The sequence below is a fragment of the Syngnathus leptorhynchus genome, chromosome 4, assembly GCF_054491065.1.
Source record: "Syngnathus leptorhynchus isolate UIUO chromosome 4, UIUO_Slep, whole genome shotgun sequence".
In the NCBI taxonomy this organism is placed as follows: Eukaryota; Metazoa; Chordata; class Actinopteri; order Syngnathiformes; family Syngnathidae; genus Syngnathus; species Syngnathus leptorhynchus.
This window is the reverse complement of record NC_141198.1, coordinates 5938280-5958062: the sequence shown is the minus strand read 5'-3', so window position 1 is coordinate 5958062 and position 19783 is coordinate 5938280. Positions and strand designations below refer to the sequence as shown.

At 41.8% G+C, this 19783-nt stretch overlaps 2 protein-coding genes and 1 pseudogene across 3 annotated transcripts; all 3 read right to left on the bottom strand.

Moving 5' to 3' along the window:
* Window positions 1-1778: 1778 nt before the first annotated feature.
* On the bottom strand, window positions 1779-5550 carry LOC147057752 (uncharacterized). Its single transcript, XM_085909711.1, is given in 4 exon segments — window positions 1779-1961; window positions 1963-4426; window positions 4527-4636; window positions 5359-5550. Coding segments are annotated over 3 exon segments (2607 nt in total). The 5' UTR covers window positions 4630-4636; window positions 5359-5550; the 3' UTR covers window positions 1779-1921.
* A 767-nt stretch (window positions 5551-6317) lies between these two features.
* LOC147057751 (uncharacterized) lies at window positions 6318-9412 on the bottom strand (annotated as a pseudogene). Its single transcript, XR_015065846.1, has 3 exons — window positions 9244-9412; window positions 8380-8489; window positions 6318-8216 (listed from the first exon to the last, which is right to left on the bottom strand). The product of XR_015065846.1 is annotated as an uncharacterized LOC147057751 (transcript).
* Window positions 9413-12190: 2778 nt separating this feature from the next.
* On the bottom strand, window positions 12191-19202 carry lrp13a (low-density lipoprotein receptor related-protein 13 a). Its single transcript, XM_085909703.1, has 21 exons — window positions 19035-19202; window positions 18733-18879; window positions 18330-18542; window positions 18029-18223; window positions 17270-17485; window positions 16954-17174; window positions 16753-16885; window positions 16389-16579; window positions 16115-16301; window positions 15554-15766; window positions 15304-15478; window positions 15015-15216; window positions 14754-14918; window positions 14388-14585; window positions 13736-14285; window positions 13504-13623; window positions 13305-13412; window positions 13003-13236; window positions 12552-12909; window positions 12322-12424; window positions 12191-12250 (listed from the first exon to the last, which is right to left on the bottom strand). Exons 1-21 carry the CDS (start codon window positions 19090-19092, stop codon window positions 12236-12238), a joined length of 4002 nt encoding a protein of 1333 aa, XP_085765829.1. The 5' UTR covers window positions 19093-19202; the 3' UTR covers window positions 12191-12235.
* Between the last annotated feature and the right edge of the window lie 581 nt (window positions 19203-19783).

Genomic DNA, 19783 nt, shown 5'->3' with positions numbered 1-19783 from the left:
CAGAACTCCTTTTTGCCAACATCTGGATGTACTCATTATGAGTCCTCTTCAATACTCTTAAAGCTCTATTTCAGTTCTTAACTGCCTCTCCACACCTCTTACTCCTGCCTGTACTTTGGGGTATTGTTGTCTCCGCTGCACCTCTAATTCATATTCCTCCACATCACTAGATTCTCACCTTGCACTGAGAAATGCATCAGTCATTACCCCAAATGTTTCCCAGTCTGCCTTACTGAACACCCACCTCCCACTCCTGTCCTCTACATTCAACGCCACATCGACGTCCATTTTACACAGAATTGGATAGTGATCACTCCCTATGGTCCCTTTTTATATACCTCCCATTCACACCTCAGCGGCAGACAGTATCGTAAGATTTAATACGGACTCCTTTCCAGTTCTTACATCTATCCTAGTCTTTTTACCATCATTACCACACACTTCAACATCTCTTCAATTACCTGCCCATTATTATCTGTTTTCTCCCCTCCCCATAATGTATTATGAGCGTTAAAATCCTCACACCATATAACACTAACACCATCCTGTCCCTCTACCTTCTCCAACTCATTCAACTTCAGCTGCTTGCTTGGATTATAATAGTTTATTATCCCTACTTTCCTCCTGCCCGCCCAAACTTCCACCACCACATACTCCTGCTCTGTCCCTAGGCCCACTCCCCTATATGGCACTCCCTTTCTTACAAATGGTGCAACCCCCCTCCCTCCTCCATTACCGTGGTCTCTATCCCTCCTGAAGACAACATAGTCACTCAAAACAAAATCCAGATTAGGTTTTAACCATGTCTCCTGAACACATATAATATCTGGCTTCACACTCCTGCTGTCAATAAATGTCTTAAAATCTTGGCCATTTGCTAACAAACTCCTAGCATTCCATTGCAAGAGTAACATAATCAGTAGAATCATCCTACACTACCTGCTTCCTGGTTTGGCTGCCCATTCAGCCCTTCCCTTATCTCACCTTTGGATCCCATACCCTCCTAACTGTGAGGCGGACGTGCTACCCAGTGCGCCATCGAGCCGCCCGTGAAACAACGCCGTTGCGTTCTGCCCAACCACTGTTTCCTCAATCAGCTTAGAGGTCTGGACGTCACATTGCCAGTACAGAAACTGAGACTAAAACAACAAATGAAAAAAGCTCAACAGTCTTAATTAGGATCCTATTTAAAAAGAATGTAATATATTTATTATAAATAAGAAGCAGCATATGAGGTTGAGACTTCAATGTGAGTACAGTAAAGAGGACTCTTTAATGAAATGTCTTATACATCTCAAGTACATTTTAAAGTGTTATTACAAAGGCAAAGTAACAAAAACACTGTTGATGAAAAATGGGGGATATTCAACACTATTTTTTTTTCATTTTAATGATCCATGCGAACATGAAAAGCTGAACAAAACAAAACCCTAAACAGACAATAATAAAAACTAAGCAACTTGTTCCAAATATAAGTTCAAACTAATTGCAGTTAAAAACCACAACTAAATCCAAAATAAACATCGAGTATAGTAAAAAATACAGAACTTTTATCATCCTGAGGCTGGTTAACTATATTTTCAATTTCATGACTGAAACTAAATTATGAACTTCTCACTGTAGTAAAGAAAAGGATTTCAGCAGCTCAATCAAAAGGTACAAACTAGAATAGAATTATCATTGATGCATAAACTCAAAGTCTGCTCAAATAGAAGGTGAGAACTTCATGGATCACCTCCCCAAGACACTCAGAATTCTCAAAAGAGACTCTTTGACAAGTGACTGAGCAGGCAACAAGGTTAGCTGTGGGCTACTGTGTGCTTGATTAAGCTTACCTTGCAAGAGAATTTTTGGCCACAAACTGAGCATGAAAAAGGTTTCTCGCCAGTGTGGGTTCTTGTATGAAGTGTTAGACTTGACTTCACTGAAAATCTTTGGCCACAAACTGAGCATGAAAAAGGTTTCTCACCAGTGTGGGTTCTTGTATGAACTGTTAGGTTTCCCTTCTGAGAGAATTTTTGGTTACAAACGGAGCAGGTAAAGGGTTTCTCGCCAGTGTGGGTTCTTGTATGACATTTTAGGTTTCCTTTTTGTGAGAATTTCTGGCCACAAACTGAGCATGAAAAAGGTTTCTCACCAGTGTGGTTTCTTGTGTGACCTTTCAAGCTTTGCTTGTGACTGAATTTCTGGCCACAAACTGAGCATGAAAAAGGTTTCTCGCCAGTATGGGTTCTTGTATGAATTGTTAGACTTGCCCTCACTGAAAATCTTTGGCCACAAACTGAGCATGAAAAAGGTTTCTCGCCAGTGTGGGCACTTGTGTGCGTTATTAAATGTCCCTTCTGTGTGAATGTTTGGCCACAAACTGAGCATGAAAAAGGTTTGTCACCAGTATGGGTTCTTGCGTGACTTTTTAAGGTTCCCTTGTCACTGAATTTCTGGCCACAAACTGAGCATGAAAAAGGTTTCTCGCCAGTGTGGATTCTTGTATGCTTCTTCAAGTTTTGCTTTATTGAAAATCTTTGGCCACAAACTGAGCATGAAAAAGGTTTCTCACCAGTGTGGGTTCTTGCGTGAATTTTTAAGCTTTCGTTCCATGAAAATCTTTTGCAACAAACTGAGCATGAAAAAGGTTTCTCGCCAGTGTGGATTTTTGAGTGAAGTCTTAAGTTTCCCTTCAGAGAAAATTTTTGACCACATACTGAGCATGAAAAAGGTTTCTCGCCAGTGTGGGTTCTTGTATGCATTTTTAAGGTTTGCTTCATTGAAAATCTTTGGCCACAAACTGAGCATGAAAAAGGTTTCTCGCCAGTGTGGGTTCTTGTATGACATTTTAGGTTTCCTTTTTCTGAGAATTTCTGGCCACAAACTGAGCATGAAAAAGGTTTCTCACCAGTGTGGGTTATTGTGTGTCTTTTCAAGCTTATCCTGTACATGAATTTCTGGCCACAAACTGAGCATGAAAAAGGTTTCTCGCCAGTATGGGTTCTTGTATGAATTGTTAGACTTGCCTTCACTGAAAATCTTTGGCCACAAACTGAGCATGAAAAAGGTTTCTCGCCAGTGTGGGTTCTTGTATGACATTTTAGGTATCCTTTTTCTGAGAATTTCTGGCCACAAACTGAGCATGAAAAAGGTTTCTCACCAGTGTGGGTTCTTGTGTGTCTTTTCAAGCTTTTCCTGTAAATGAATTTCTGGCCACAAACTGAGCATGAAAAAGGTTTCTCGCCAGTATGGGTTCTTGTGTGACTTTTTAAATGTTCCATCCTAGAGAAGGTTTGGCCACAAACCGAGCATGAAAAAGGTTTCTCGCCAGTGTGGGTTTTTGTATGAAGTGTTAGACTTCCCCTCTGTGTGAATGTTTGGCCACAAACTGAGCATGAAAAAGGTTTCTCACCAGTATGGGTTCTTGCGTGACTTTTTAAGGTTCCCTTTTCACTAAATTTCTGGCCACAAACTGAGCATGAAAAAGGTTTCTCACCAGTGTGGATTCTTGTATGAATTGTTAGAGTTCCCCTCTGAGAGAATGTTTGACCACAAACTAAGCATGAAAATGGCTTCTCGCCAGTATGGATTCTTGTATGCCTTTTTAAGGTTTGCTTCCATGAAAATTTTTGGCCACAAACTGAGCATGAAAAAGGTTTCTCGCCAGTATGGGTTCTTGTGTGCCTTATTAAATGTGCACTCTGTGTGAATGTTTGGCCACAAACTGAGCATGAAAAAGGTTTCTTGCCAGTGTGGATCATTGTGTGCATTTTTAAGCTATGCTTCATTGAAAATCTTTGGCAACAAACAGAGCATGTAAAAGGTTTCTCGCCAGTGTGGATTCTTGTGTGTGCATTTAAATGTTGCTTATGAGCACATTTTCTGCCACAAACTGAGCAGGAAAAGTTTTTCTTTCTTGTGTGCATTTTCATGTGTTGTTTCAAAACACCGTCACTAGCACAAGATTTCCCACACTGAGAACATTGCTTGTGTTTGTTTTGAGACTCATCACCAGCAGCAGCAGCAGCAGCAGCAGCAGCAGCAGCAGCAGCAGCAACAGGACCATGTGACGACACACCTAATCTATCTAATGGTGGAGCTGCTTGTGATCTTCCACAGTGGTCTCCATCACCCGCTCTGGTCATTGATTGACTTGAGCTGCAGCTTGGAGGCTCCGCCCCTTTGCTCACCTCCCGTTGAGCCTCATCGAAACTCGTCACAGGAATACCAGTCAATGTCATCTTGCAGGTATCCTCCTCTTCCTCCTTTTTAATGTTGCAGGATTCCTCAGCCTCCTCTTTACTAGAAGGCCGCTCTGATTCTTCCTCCTCTTTTATGGTGCAAAGAAACTTCTGCTCCATTTGTTCATTGAAGTGATGGACCTCTTTAATGCAAGCGCGCTCTGGCTCTGGGTGCTTCTGACAAATAGCTTCACTGATGTCTGCAAAAGAGAAACTGGTTAAACTGAAAGACTTTTTCAATCTCTCTATCACACATGACACTGGAAGAGGATTCCTAATAGAAACTAGACGTGTACTAACCTGCTCTGCGCAACACAACATAAGGCTGCAGCCAAAGACGTTCCTGTCGTCGACGACGGCGGTCATTTTCCTCCACGTACTTTGCTGTGGTCCTTGCAGACATTTTCACACTGCAATCACAACATTTGTTCAACGATGTTTGGCTCATAAAAGTGCGAGCTATTTGTTGAAGTTATTGAATATAGGTTATCCCATATTTTTGCAATAGTTATTTGTGTTGTGTTAGACCAGAGGTGCCAAACTCATTTCACATTGTGGGACACACACGGCCTTGGTAGACTTTTGCTTTCCCGGACAGTACAGAACTTTGTTGCCTGGAGAGTGGGGGTGGTTACATCTGCTGTAGTGCCACGTGTACTGACCGCCATTAAACAACCCGAGATCTTGCCAATAACGAACCAACTGTAACCCCGCATATTTGTCTGTTCAGCGACGGACATCTCAAACAACACGCAACGGATGTTTTGTTGTTTTGTTAGCAACGTGAACTTAAACTAACCCAATACACAAAACGACAAATCGGACCTGTTTTAGCAAACTGGCGGCATTGAGATTTGAAATCGGAAGCATGTCTGCCTGCAAGCATCACTACTAATCCTCGACTTTGGAGTTTTTCACAGTACAGTATTACTCTTTGTACAGGCAAGAACCAGCATGTGATGATGGCTCATTTGAGATCGAACATTCGTCGAGGTTAATCAAGCTAAATATCTAAAGTTAGCACTGATAGCTACCGTGCTAATGAAAGCGGACTGCACTTCTGTACTGCAACCAAGCAGTACTACAAATTACGTTGCTAACATCGTAATTTAGGAACATCGTCGTAACTTACCTCTTTCGTCGTTGCGGTCGTCGAGAAACTACTATTACTGATTCACCACATAAATTGCGTGTTTATCTGATGCAGCCGAATGGAAGGCGATACGCTCCTGTTTGAGTTTTTAAACCTTGCGCCGTTTTGTTGTCGTCGCTTTATTTCCTGTCACGTGATGATGATGTCATTCGAGTGTGGTCCCGGCCGCCCTCTACCGAAGGACCGTGGGACGTTTAATGTTGTTGTTGCCCGGCAAACAAAACCAAGGTGGCGTGCAAAAACCTTTCAGCCGCTTATACGTCATTGGTGCCAGATTCAAGAATTTGTATTGGCCAAGTTTGAGCATGCCAAACAAGGAATATGACTTCGGTCCATCTCAGGCTCTGTTCAACATTTAACAACACACAGAACGTGTGTGAAAATTGACAAATATTCGCCAATATCCCCTGATCTTAAACTCCCAGGAGGGCAAGGGGAAAAAACTCTAAACTAATTTTAGGGGAAATGAGAAACCTTGAGAGGAGACCACAGATGGGAGGATCCCCCTTCCAAATGAGGTCTGATATTTGTATGTGATCTGTTTGATAATGTTGAGGTTAATGTCGTGGTATCAAATGAACTGATGATATGCTGTTTATGATACTTGCCTTACTTGTGTCGTAAAATGTTGGGAATTAAACACATCCCATGGTTTTCCATTTCTTAAGGTGCATCACATAACGCGTGTCGTCATTCGTCATCGTTTAATATCATTCCACATAATTCCATGATTCAATACTTCTCCACCTGATTCCACATTGTTCAATGTCATTCTGTACAATTCATTCATTGTATTTCATGATTCCACGGCATTCCACATGCTTTTGTATTTTGTCAGTCAGCATTGTCACACGAATTGCTTCATCCATTTTACTGCAAAATGAAAAGAATTGGCCTCACTTTTTCCCGTGGAGAGAGCAGGGTTGAATCACCACACAAGCACAAGACAGGAAAAAAAAGTCTTGTTTTTTTATGCTTTTTGTTTTTTTACAAGTCATGACAAGCCAGTTAACTATATCATCATTCATGCAAAAACTCATGAAAGAAATCTGCTCAAATAGAAGGTGAAACCTTCACTGATCATTGCTCATCTCCTCAACACACTCGGAATTCTCAATAGAGGCTCTTTGGCAAGTGATTGAAAAGGCAACAGGGTTAGCTGTGGGCTACTGTGTGCTTGATTAAGCCTCCCCTGCGAGAGAATTTTTGTCCACAAACTGAGCATGAAAAAGGTTTCTCGCCAGTGTGGGTTCTTGTATGAAGTGTTAGAGTTCCCCTCTGAGAGAATGTTTGACCACAAACTAAGCATGAAAAAGGTTTCTCGCCAGTGTGGGTTCTTGTGTGACTTTTTAGGTTTCCCTTTTCTGAGAATTTCTGGCCACAAACTGAGCATGAAAAAGGTTTCTCGCCAGTGTGGCTTCTTGTGTGAATTTTTAAATGTTCCCTCCTATAGAAGTTTTGGCCACAAATTGAGCATGAAAAAGGTTTCTCGCCAGTGTGGGTTTTTGTATGACTTTTTAGGTATCCCTTTTCTGAGAATTTCTGGCCACAAACTGAGCATGAAAAAGGTTTCTCACCAGTGTGGGTTCTTGTATGACTTTTTAAGCTTCCCTTCCGAGAGAATTTTTGGCCACAAACTGAGCATGAAAAAGGTTTCTCACCAGTGTGGATTCTTGAGTGACTTTTTAAGCTTTCCTTTAATGAAAATCTTTTGCCACAAACTGAGCATGAAAAAGGTTTCTCACCAGTGTGGGTTCTTGTGTGCATTATTAAATGACCCCTCCATGTGAATGTTTGGCCACAAACTGAGCATGAAAAAGGTTTCTCGCCAGTGTGGATTCTTGTGTGCCTTTTTAAGACACACTCATAAGAGAATCTTTGGCCACAAACTGAGCATGAAAAAGGTTTCTCGCCAGTGTGGGTTCTTGTGTGTCTTTTTAAACTTCCCTTGTCACTGTATTTCTGGCCACAAACTGAGCATGAAAAAGGTTTCTCACCAGTGTGGATTCTTGTATGAATTGTTAGAGTTCCCCTCCGAGAGAATGTTTGACCACAAACTAAGCATGAAAATGGCTTCTCGCCAGTATGGATTCTTGTATGCCTTTTTAAGGTTTGCTTCCTTGAAAATTTTTGGCCACAAACTGAGCATGAAAAAGGTTTCTCGCCAGTATGGGTTCCTGTGTGCCTTATTAAATGTGCACTCTGTGTGAATGTTTGGCCACAAACTGAGCATGAAAAAGGTTTCTGGCCAGTGTCGATCCTTGTGTGCGTTTTTAAGACTGACTTATAAAAGAATTTTTGGCCACAAACTGAGCAGGAAAGGTTTTTCTTTCTTGTGTGCATTTTCATGTGTTGTTTCAAAACACCGTCATTAGCACAAGATTTCCCACACTGAGAACATTGCCTGTGTTTGTTTTGAGACTCATCACCACCAGCAGCAGCAGCAACAGGAACATGTGACGACACATCTAATCTATCTAATGGTGGAGCTGCTTGTGATCCTCCACAGTGGTCCCCATCACCTTCTCTGGTCATTGGTTGACTTGAGCTGCAGCTCGGAGGCTCCGCCCCTTTGCTCACCTCATCAAAACTCGTCACAGGAACACGAGTCAATGTCATCTTGCAGGTATCCTCCTCTTCCTCCTCTTTAATGTTGCAGGATTCCTCAGCCTCCTCTTTACTAGAAGGCCGCTCTGGCTCTTCCTCCTCTTTTATGGTGCAAAGAAACTTCTGCTCCATTTGTTCATTGAGGTGATGGACCTCTTTGCCCACATCTTCCTCTTTAATGCGAGTGCGCTTTGGCTCTAGCTGCTTCGGACGAATAGCTTCACTGATGTCTGCAAGACAAGACACAAACATATGAAACTCACAGATGTAAAGAAACTGGTCAAACCTATACAAGGACTTTTTCAATCTGCCAATCACACATGATTTTAATTGAATTCTACAGAAAATAAACACTGGGAGAGGATTCGTAATGGAAACTAGATATGTCCTAACCTGCTCTGCGCAACACGACGTAAGGCTGCAGCCAAAGACGTTCCTGTCGTCCACGACAACGGTCCTTTTCCTCCACGTACTTTGCTGTGGTCCTCGCAAACATCTTCACACTGCAATCACAACACTTGTTCAACGATGTTTGGCTAATAAAAGTGTCTTTAGGGCAGCAGCGAGCGAGCAATTTGTTGAAGTAGATTAATAAAGGTTATCCCATATTTTAGCAATACAATTATTTGTTGTGTTAGATCAGAGGTGCCAAACTCATTTCACATTGTGGGCCACACACGGCCTCGGTAGACTTTTGCTTTCCCGCCTTTCCCGGACAGTACAGAACTTTGTTGCCTGGAGAGTGGGGGTGGTTTCATCTGCTGTAGTGCCACGTGTACTGACCGCCATTAAACAACCCCAGATCTTGCCAATAACGAACCAACTGTAACCCCGCATCTTTGTTTGTTAAGCGACGGACATCTCAAACAACACGCCACGTATGTCAACTTCAACTTGTTTTGTTTACAACGTGAACTTAAACTGACTTATTACACGAAACGACAGATCAGACCTGTTTTAGCAAACGCGATTACGCGTTATTATCCGGTAGCATTGAGATTGAAAATCGGGAGTATGCCCGCCTGCAAGCATCACTGCTAATCCTCGATTTTGAGTTTTTTCAAAGTACAGTATTACCCTCGGTACAGGCAAGAACCAGCACGTAATGATGGGTCATTTGAGATTGAACATTCGTCGAGGGTAATCAAGCTAAATAGCATAAAGTTAGTACTGTGGTAGCTTCCTTGCTAATGAAAGCGGACTGCACTTCTGTACTGCAACCAACTCACATTACTTAGGTATATCGTCGTAACTTACCTCTTTTGTCGTTGCGGTCGTCGAGAAACGACTGTTACTGATTCACCACATAAGCTGCGTGTTTATCTGATGCAGCCGAATGGAAGGCTCCTGTTTGAGTTTTTATACCATGCGCCGTTTTGGTGTCGTCGCTTTACTTCCTGTTACGTAATGATGACGTCATTTGAGTTTGGACCCGGACGCCCTCTAGCGAAGGACCGTGGGACGTTTTAATCTTGTTGCCCAGCAAACAAACCAACATTACGTGCAAAAACAACAACAGTTTTGTCCACGTTTTCCCAAAATTAAAAAAACAAACTCGAATAGATTTTAAGAGCATACTAGCGTGCGTTTTTCAAATCAAACTTTATTTGCCAAGTTTGAGCATGCCAAACAAGGAATTTGACTCCGGTACATCTTGTTCTCTGTACAACATTTAGGTAGATAACAACATTCAGGACAACATGTGCAAAAATTGACAATTATTCTCAAACATCCCCTGATGAGGACAAGGAAAAACTCAAAAGTCCTACGAGGGGGAATGAGAAACCTTGGGAAGAGACCACAAATGTTAGGGTCCCTCTTCCAGGATGACCAGGCTGCAATGCATGCAGAGAGGACACATAGTACAAACAGTGTAGACAATTCACAAAAGGTGTGGAGAGCAGGATGTTATTGCACAGCAATGACTCTGAGACTCTAAGAGTGGTGTAAATCAGGGTTTGTCGTTGTTGTACGTACAGAAGGTCTTAGTCTGCACACACAAGTCCTCACAAAAGCGGAGGTATAAGGTCTTCTACTTACTTCTTTTCTACCTTACTTGTGTGATAAAATGTTGGGAATTACTCACGTCTCCATTTTGTACGGTGTATCACATGATGTGTGTCTACATAATTTCATATGATTCAATACTTCTCCACATGATTCCACATTGTTCAATTATTTTATTTAATGATTCCATGGCATTCCACATGCTTTCATATTTTGTCATTCAGCATTTCTACACAGATTGGTTCATTTAATTTCACTACAAAATGAAAATAATTAGCCTGACTTATGGAGGAGAGTTGAAATCATTTCTATTTCTCCCTGTAATTGTCTTCGCTTCAGATATGGCGTGTCAGGCCCCTTTTTGATTGGTTAGCTTTTTCTGGTGCAGAGAGCAGGGCTGAATCACAACACAAGCGCAAGGAAAAAAAAAAAACGTCTTGCTTGACTTGGGCTGCAGCTTGGAGGCTCCGCCCCTTTGCTCAACTCGTGTTGACCCTCATCTAAACTCTTCACAGGAACACCAGTCAATGGTATCTTGCAGGTATCATCATCATCGTCCTCCTCCTCCATTTGCAGTGAATGTTTTTCTTACAAAAAGAGTTTGAAGCCCAACATGTGGAAACGCACAGGAGATAAACCTTTCACCTTGTCTGTTTGTGGCAAAGGCTTCGCTCAAAAACAGTACATGCTTTTTGCATGCTCAAAAACAGTACATGCAACAAGACAGAAGAAAAACACTACCCTTGTACAATTTGCGGGAAAAGTTGGACCTTGAATCAGCATTTGAATGCTCACACGTGGAGGCACACTGGAAAAAAAATGTTCAGTTGCTCTGAATGTGGCAAAAGCCTCACTTAAAAATTATTTATGGTCAGACATGAGGAAGCACAGTGGGGAAAAACCTTTCATTTACGCAATTTGCAGTAAAAGTGGGACTTCCAAGGACAGTTTGATTGCACTCATGGGAGGGCACACAGTGGAGATACCCTTCACTTGTTCTCTTTTGTCAAAAGATACACGAGCAAGATAATTCGGCACATCCACTCAAGAAAACAGGAGAAACCCTTCAGCTGCTCAGTGTGGTAAAAAAAAAAAAAAAAAGAATGCACACATGCAGACACACAAGGAATAAATAATCCATTACGTTACTTAATACATAGATTATTCAGGAAACTGCACTTTCCTTGAGAATTTATATCCCAGATTTCTTTTCATCTTTTACTGTACTTATTTTTCAGACTTTTTTTCATCTTTTACTGTATTTACCATGAGAATTTATTTTTCAGACTTCAATTCATGTTTTACTTCTCTAATAGATGTATTCCTTACTTTTGTCAAATCAGCACTCAAAAAACAGTTGGCTCAAAAATAACCCTAATTGGGCCACATAGGAACCGACCCAAGTTTTGAGGTTATTTATGAAACCTTAAAAGTTAATAACAAATGAATAACAAGCAGGGTATGCTGGTTCGTTTTGTACAAAGACTATTTTCTAGGTTGTATTGTTTTTTTTCTAACTTTCTGGTGTTAAATGAGAAGAATGAGGCTGATAAAGCTTAAGTTGACAAAAAAAAAACTTCACTTGGGGGAAAAAAACCCACCGCAGAATATTTGTGTTCCTTCCATTTTGTTGATTTAAAATAAAAACATCCACGGATCAATGCTCACATCCTGCTTTGTAGTTAGAATATGACAAACCTACAGAGGAGATGCAGGGTTCCAAGGAGGTTTGACAGCAGTCTCACAAGAATAACAGTTATGATTCCATGTTTGTTGAGTACACAACTAGTAGTAGTCATGCAACAACGTAGTATGAACAGTTAAAACATAATTGCGTTTAGACTACTGGTATTAACCAGTCGACATCTTATTACATAGGATGTGCACAGACATTCTAAAATGTTGAACAATGCATAATTTCAACCTAAATTCGAATTTAATATTAAAGACCTTGAGATGGTTCATTGCCTCGCCGTCAGATGCAACAGAGTCAAGTAGCTAAAAATATCCTTGGCCAGATTTTTTTGTCATCCCCCCCCCCCACACACACACACACCCTTCGATTGTAAAATATATTGTTAGAGTGGTGCGCACTCTAACTTATTTTTGCAAGAACCATTCTGATAAAGTTTTATCATGACCCATACGATGACCTGACAATCACAACGGGTAAAACACTGTAGTCAGACAACAGGAATAACTGGAAGATGCAAGCTTTATTTAAAATTCTTTGAAGACCACATTAATTCCCAGGTTCCTGGAGGCGAGGGAGGAGATGATGCAAGTCAGCACAAACTATGACGTTGGTTTACATTTCAATAGAGATACCTCTTTTTTTTCTTGGTCTGATACTGAAGTCTCTGTCAGAGTCACTGCAGTTTTGCCATCTAGGTCAGTCATAGTTTCCTTTGCCGCTTCTGGATTGGCCCCCCTGAAGTATAGCATACAGACGATACACATGTCAAAGGGCCACAGACTCATACATTCACAATCATGTTTGAGAGTGGTGGGGAAACAAAAACAAAAAACAAAACAAAAAAACAAAAAAAAAAAACCACCTGGAGCGGGTACTCTTCCTCCACTTTATCATGACGGCAATCACAGCAATGATCACCACTGCACAGAGGCCAGCTACTCCAAAGACAATGGGAACTGGCAGGTCTCTGTTCTGACAGGAATCACCACTGTAGCCCATTGAACACACACAAGTTGTTTCTTTACCGATCTCAACACAGCGTCCCTTTCCACTGCAGCGTATCTGGCTACACGTTTGATCGTTCAAATTTAAAAGCGGTTTGCTGCCATTTGTGGTCGTGCCAAAACCAGAGACAAGCTGAGGTGATGTCGCAGTCCAGGAGGTTGTTGATTGGGTGGCCGCGGGAACATTGACTCCAGATTTGGGTTTTAAGTCGACACCTGCAGGAAACACATTTAACACACTGTTGCATCATTCATCATCACCAAATGAACACTTAAGTTGATCATAAATGTTTCAAAACTACGACTTACAGTTCTCATCCGAATGGTCAGAGCAGTCTACATGTCCATCACAAAACTTTTCCTCCAATTGGCAGGAAAGTTGATCGAGACAAGACTTGCTTCCGGCTGGACAGCGCTGCTCGGGAGAACAGTGGGTAGCGTTCACACTAATGTAGTCATGAGTGCACTTGCATGTTCGACCGTTTGGGGTGGCCAGACACAGGTGCTGGCAGTTGCCATTCTTTACTTCACACTGGTTAGAGCCTGTCACAGGTAGGACAACTTTAAAGGTTATGCCAGGTACGACCGCCATTGTTGCAACCTTTACATACCAGTCTCACTAGATTTGCTAAAAGCCTTCATGCCAATAACTTCTGTGTCAACCTCAAACCACAACTTGTTCTGCTGCTGGTCATCATTGTACCAGAGCCTGATTTTATCTGTTGGAGGAGTGAAAGGTGCAGTTGTAAACATTTACATAGTTTGTTTTGAGGTACTAATGAAATTCAGGGGATATGGAATAGTCATTACCACTGACAGTCATCCAGATTAGCGTGTCTTCACTGAGAGCAACAGCAGCCAAGCCATCAGCTACCTTTAATTCTTTGTAACCGGACCCATCTAGTTGAACAGACCCAATCACATGTAGACCTTCAAAATAAAAATGTTTTGGATTACATCGTAGATTAGGTTAAAACGACTAACAAATCCAGGATCTCAGCGTGAACAACCCCCCCCTCCCTTAAATAAAGCCAAGTCTTACTTGTGTCAGCCCAGAGAATACTTGCACCATCAGTGGAGAAGACCAAAGAGTTTGGTTGGACACCATTCTTCCACACTACTCTTCTCTCAGCACCATCCATGTTGGCGCACTCTACAGTAGCTACTGGGCTAGCATCTTGCAGAACCTGATTGGTGAAACACACCCTGCCCCTCGGTGGGTTAAGGGCAATGGACTGCACCTCGCCGATCCCGTCCTTTATCAACACAGTAGTATATACTCCACTGCTGGAGCTGACATGCAAGCGGGGTTGCTTGCTGCTGCTCCAATAGATATTGAAGGTTACCCAGTCCAAAGCCATAGCGGTAATTGTGTCATTACGAAGCTTAAGAGGTTGACCTTCAAAGGCCAAATTCAAGTCTTCAAGTTTGAAGGCGCTGAGGGAGGTTGTCCCATCATCAGCCAAAAGGAGGGTGTTGTTATGGAGGCTGTAGTCCATTATTGCCGCTCCATTGACACTTGGTACCTGCATAGCTGTATGTTCAGGCCAGCCTTTAAGCTCCTGCGAAGTGTGTCGGGTCTGCAGGTGAATCTGTTAAACACAAAATTGATTACACCATAGCAACGCAGTGAAAAATCTTTGTGGTATTAAACTTTAAGTGGGCGCGACAAACAGAAGGAAAACCACACAAACCTTGGTGACAGTCGAGGGAGATAACAGCAACAGGAAGGCCGTGTCAATCAAGTTGGTGCAAGTCAGACCATCTTCGGCAAGTATAAGATTGGAGGGACACTTGCATACAGCTTTGAGCCCAGGGGCCAAAACACACAAGTGCGAACAGTCTATCTTGCAAGGATTATTTCTTCTTTGTTGTAATATGGGGTGAATAATCTAAAAATCAGAAATTTGGGGGTAGCGAGGAAAAAAGAAAAAAAGCAACCCCACATTTAGAAAGGTTGCTCATCACCTGTTAAAATTTCATTTCAATCTATGCAGAATGGTCAAAATTGATTAGTGTGAAAAAAATAGCAAGCTCTGATTTGATAATAATTGACTTGCCTTTATACCAAATGGTTGTCTTGGTCTCTTCAAGAAAACACGAACATTTTTGCCAGTAATTTTATGGGCTGCCTGTACCACTCGTCTCTTGGAATCAGACCAGTAGAGCATATCGTTGAACACGGCCAAGGCAAAAGGATTGGCTGTTTCTTTCATCTGTAGGATCTGAAATTTTAAAATGTATTGGGATGTGGGTTTGAGTATGACGATGACACATTAGATGTTAAGATAATCTGGAGTGTTTTCCTGCAAAAATCTTACCCAAATGTCATCTCCATCAAGCGTTGCAGACCCGATTACCTCTAGCTTCTTATCTGTCCAGTAGACTCTTTCAGCAAGAGCATCTAGCGCCACACCACCTGGCCAACCTAAACTGGAGTTAACCACTGCTCGCCTCTCTGAGCCATCCATTCCAGCCCTTTCAATCTTGACCACGCTGCCAATTTCAGTCCAGAACATCAGCCTGCGGTTTTAAGAAAAAAAAAAAAAAAAAAAAAAAGTTAACATCTTGGGTTTGATGAAAAATAGAGTCATTGAAAGAATCAAATACCCCTTTTCTGGTAATAGTGCAAGAGAATGCGGCTGATCCAGGTCTTCGACCAGGATAACGCTGTATGACGAACCGCCTGCAGACATCTTAATGGCAACAATTTGACTATTCTCACCATCGATCCAGTACAGGTTTCTCCCAAGCCAGTCCAGAGCTAAAGAATCTGCTTGCACTCCTGTTAAAGAGGGTGTGGTCGCATCAGTAGCTATGTCAGCTACGTCATTTTCTTATCCTTGAAGATCTTCTGTACCTCGTATTAGCGTCCCTGTGGTCTTTTGCTCCAGAGAGGACCATCTGATACTATCCGTGTCGAGGCTGACCCAAAACACCACCCTTTCGTGCCAGTCGTAGTCTAAAGATAAAATTGCCTTCTTGGCAGAGGAGGACAAGACATCCAAGCTGCCACTGCGCAAGCCATACATGAAGATATCCGTTTGGACTGACGACAACAGAAAGGGTTCTCCTGCAGGACAATCCTTCAGTTATTGAACAAACAAGCGTAATGTCTTAATGTGTCAAAATTACTTTAGCATTAGATCATGAAATTACTTGAAATATACTCCCAAGTGTGAATTAATTGGGTGATTAGCATGGAGTAGTAGCAAAATATCAAACCCATTGATTTTACTCAATGGACAGGATTCCATATTTATTGACAAAATGGCAACAACGAACAACTGACAAAGACAAATGACTTAAAGCTTTGATTGAATAAAAATAAACGTTTCAAACGGCAAGGCAATGTTTGAAGGCAGACTAATCAAAATGCGTGCACATTCCCTTACTGGAAATACTAAACATCTTAGTTTACCCTTGACTTTGCAGGTGTGTCCGTCGGCGTCCATCATGTAGCCTCCGTGACAGTCACACTTGTAGGAGCCCGGGGTGTTTATACACAGATGACTGCACACATCTGAGCGGCGGTCTTTGCACTCATCAACATCAGCACACGTCATTTTATCTTCAAGGAGTGTGTAGCCTAATGCACAGTGACATTTCTGCACAGAGGGGGGGGGGGGGGGGGGAATAGTTTACTTCCGAGACTAGAACTGAGGAAACTTTGAGAAGCCTTTAGTGTTTCTTACCGGACCCTGTGGTGTGCGGAGACAACCCTGGGAGCAGCGACTGACATCTGCTTCGGCACAGTTTATCTGACAGCTCCCATCCTCATCTGAACCATCTGCACAATTTTTGATTCCATTGCACACCAGGGAGTGATCCACACACTCCAGACTGCCACATTGGAACAGGTGAGGAAGACATGCAACCAACCCGCCTAATATGCACAAACAGAAGTTTCAAATTTGCAGGCTTTCCAAAAAACATTTAGATTTCACACCAGCCATTTCCTCCAATTGGAATTCAAAGTGAATACTGTTGAGTGTTCAGATTGCTCCTGGTAAAAGGCAAATGCCAGAAAATGTATTTTATCTTTGAGTTACTACTCACACTCTGTTTCATCACTTCCATCAGGACAATCTTTTGTGCCGTCACACCTCCAGGTCACAGGTATACACACAGTCTTTGATTTGCATGACCATTGATAATCACCACAGCTCAGGGGACCCATGTCGGGACAATCCTGCAAGAGAAAAATGAAGCAAGTGGAGTTGGTTTGACAAGTTGTATCACCACATATGCATACGAGACCTTTTCATCTGTGCCGTCTTTGCAGTCCTGTTCTCCATCGCAGAGCCACTCCTGAACCAGGCACTCTTTGCTCTGAGGGCAATGACGCTTGGTTTTGCAGACTGGTGCTCTGACGCATCTTTCTTCATCCGAGCGATCCCAACAGTCTGGGTGGCCGTCACAATGCAGTGTAGCTGATACACACTGACCACTGCTGCATCTAAACTCGCTGCAGTCCTTAACTACAAAAAGCAGTTCAAAGAAACGAGGTTTCAAGGGTAACGTTTCACCAAGGGTAGCGGTGTGCTGTTTTTTGTTTTTTTTTTCTCCAACATACCACAGTCAGTCTCATCAGTGCCATCAAAACAGTCACGCTCCCCATCACAAAGGAAACTTTCAGGTATGCAGCGGCTCCCGCCATCACAGTGATGAGAGCAGCCCTCCACGTATTTGGCACATTTCTGTTCGTCAGAGCGGTCCTGACACTGAGGTACACCATCGCACACTTGATTCTTTTCAATGCACTTTTTACCATGGGCACACTGAAACTGGTCTGTTGAGGAGAAAGCAAATTATTAAACATCCCTTGATTTAATAAAGTGCACGGTTCTGGCAAAAGGGGTCACAGTCTCGATTACTTGCAGTGTGCTAAAAGTCACTCTATACTACTATTTCGTTTGCAGTATAATTTAGACAGGTTAGGCAATCAAGTTTCTCAAACCACTACCTGGTCTTGACAAACGTCACAGCATCAGGCCAGCTCCTACCACTGATTTAAAAAAAAAAAAAAAAACTTTTCACATTAATCCTGGTATAGTCAGAAGGCTGGAATTCCTTTATCAAAAAACCAATCTCAATTCAGTGGCTCATTGAGTTTAAAAAAAAAAAACATTTCCCATACTTTAGCTTGTTCAAAGGCTCCAAGGCATCTGCTGCCTTGAACTTTTGTTGATGCAATTTCAGTGCAGCACTTTGCAATTTAAAAAGCACTGCTCCAGTGTCAATTGCAAAGAAAAATGTGCTTACAGATGCAGAAGGCCTCACATTTATCAAAATTATATCTGAAACGGTACAAAGAGAAAAGACACAGCATTACCCTGTTCACAAGTGGATAAGCATCCCTCTTCATCTGAGCCATCATTGCAGTCATCTTCTCCATCACAGACATGGTTGAAGAGGACACAATCGCTGTTGTCTTTACAGGGTTTGGAACCCAAAGAGCACTTGATCGATTCAGATACAAACTTGACCGGCTGTGTGGTGGTTGAACTGGTCCCTTCATTCACACCCTCTAAATTATGACACGGATAAACATTTGGCTTCAGTGTGGCCGAGTCACAGTCAAGAATGTGATACGGAAATTATTCCAGACATTTTTTTTTTAGTTAAAACCTTACCACAATTTTTCTCATCTGTCCCATCTAAACAGTCCTTTTCTGCATCACATAGCAAGGGTGCGGGTAAGCAGCGATTGTTATTGTCACACATGTGAACACAGCCGTCTCGTTTTGAACAATGCAATTCATCCGACCCGTCCTGACACTGGAGTACATCGTCACACACTTCATTTTTGTCAATGCACTTCTTTCCATGGGCACACTGAAATTGGTCTGAAATTGAACACAGGAAATATCCACAACACCGGTCAATACACAATTGTTCAACTGTTCATTCTTATTTGTGTCTAAAAAAATAAAAATAAAATCAGTACAGAAAACATTTTCATTGTACTTTGGAACACATCATCCTTCTAATAAAAGGAGAAAGCTTGAAATAAAGTGAGGAAAATGTTGAATTTACCATCGTTACAAGCTATTTCGCAATTCTCTTCATCAGATTCATCTTGGCAGTCAGGCTCCCCATCGCATACATGACTATAGAGCACACACAGAGAACCATCCTTGCATTGCATGGAGCCTCGGCTGCACTTTAAAGGACTGCTTTCAGCTGAAACATCCAACAGGAGAACAATTTAAAATATCCAAACTGTTAGACTTTCTTCCAAGTTTAAATCCGACCATAAAGTATATTTGGATTAAAAAATGTGGGTAATTAAAACAAATGTAAAGCTTTTGAATATATGCGCAACATAAACATCTCACCTTGCAGAGGAGCTGTTAACTGCAACAAAGCTGCAAAAAGATACAAATATACGGCCATCACAACATTTAAAAGAAAGTGGACCAGACAGCGCTGATCACAACACAGAAGCGTTTTATAATCCTTCAGGTGGGTTCAATGCATCCTAATTGACCACGTGAGTGATAGGTGGAGCTAATGGATCATCGAGCATTTGATTGTGAGAAATATTCACTTGAGATACGATCAAGTTCGATCTACTTTATCAACATATACATCAGTGTACCTTGTTGGAGGTACTGAACCCCAGCAGTTTCATATGCGCATTCACCAAACCCCTTTTTAGTGTAACCCCTGAGACCGACTCACCGAACCCCGAGGGTTCGATCGAACCCAGATTAAGAACCACTGATATACATAAATCTGTCCGACATACACATTCAATCCAAATTTATTTCGATCTTAAAAACAGGAAAATATATCAATAAAATATGAAAGAAAAAAGGAAAAGGACAAAAAGAAAACAGGACAATAACAAAATGTCCCAAGCAAGTCGTAAATAACATTACACATAAGTGGTTTGTCTCTATTTAATGCGAAACTGATTTAAAAGAGTTAATATTTTCTGTTGACAACTGCTCTGAATCTGCTTGAATTATCATATCTCCAAATGACTCATTCGATAGTTTTGTTTTTGATCCATTCTAGATATTTTTAAAGGGGGATGTCATACTGCAATCGTCCAATCGCGCAACTCAGTGGGTTAAAAGTG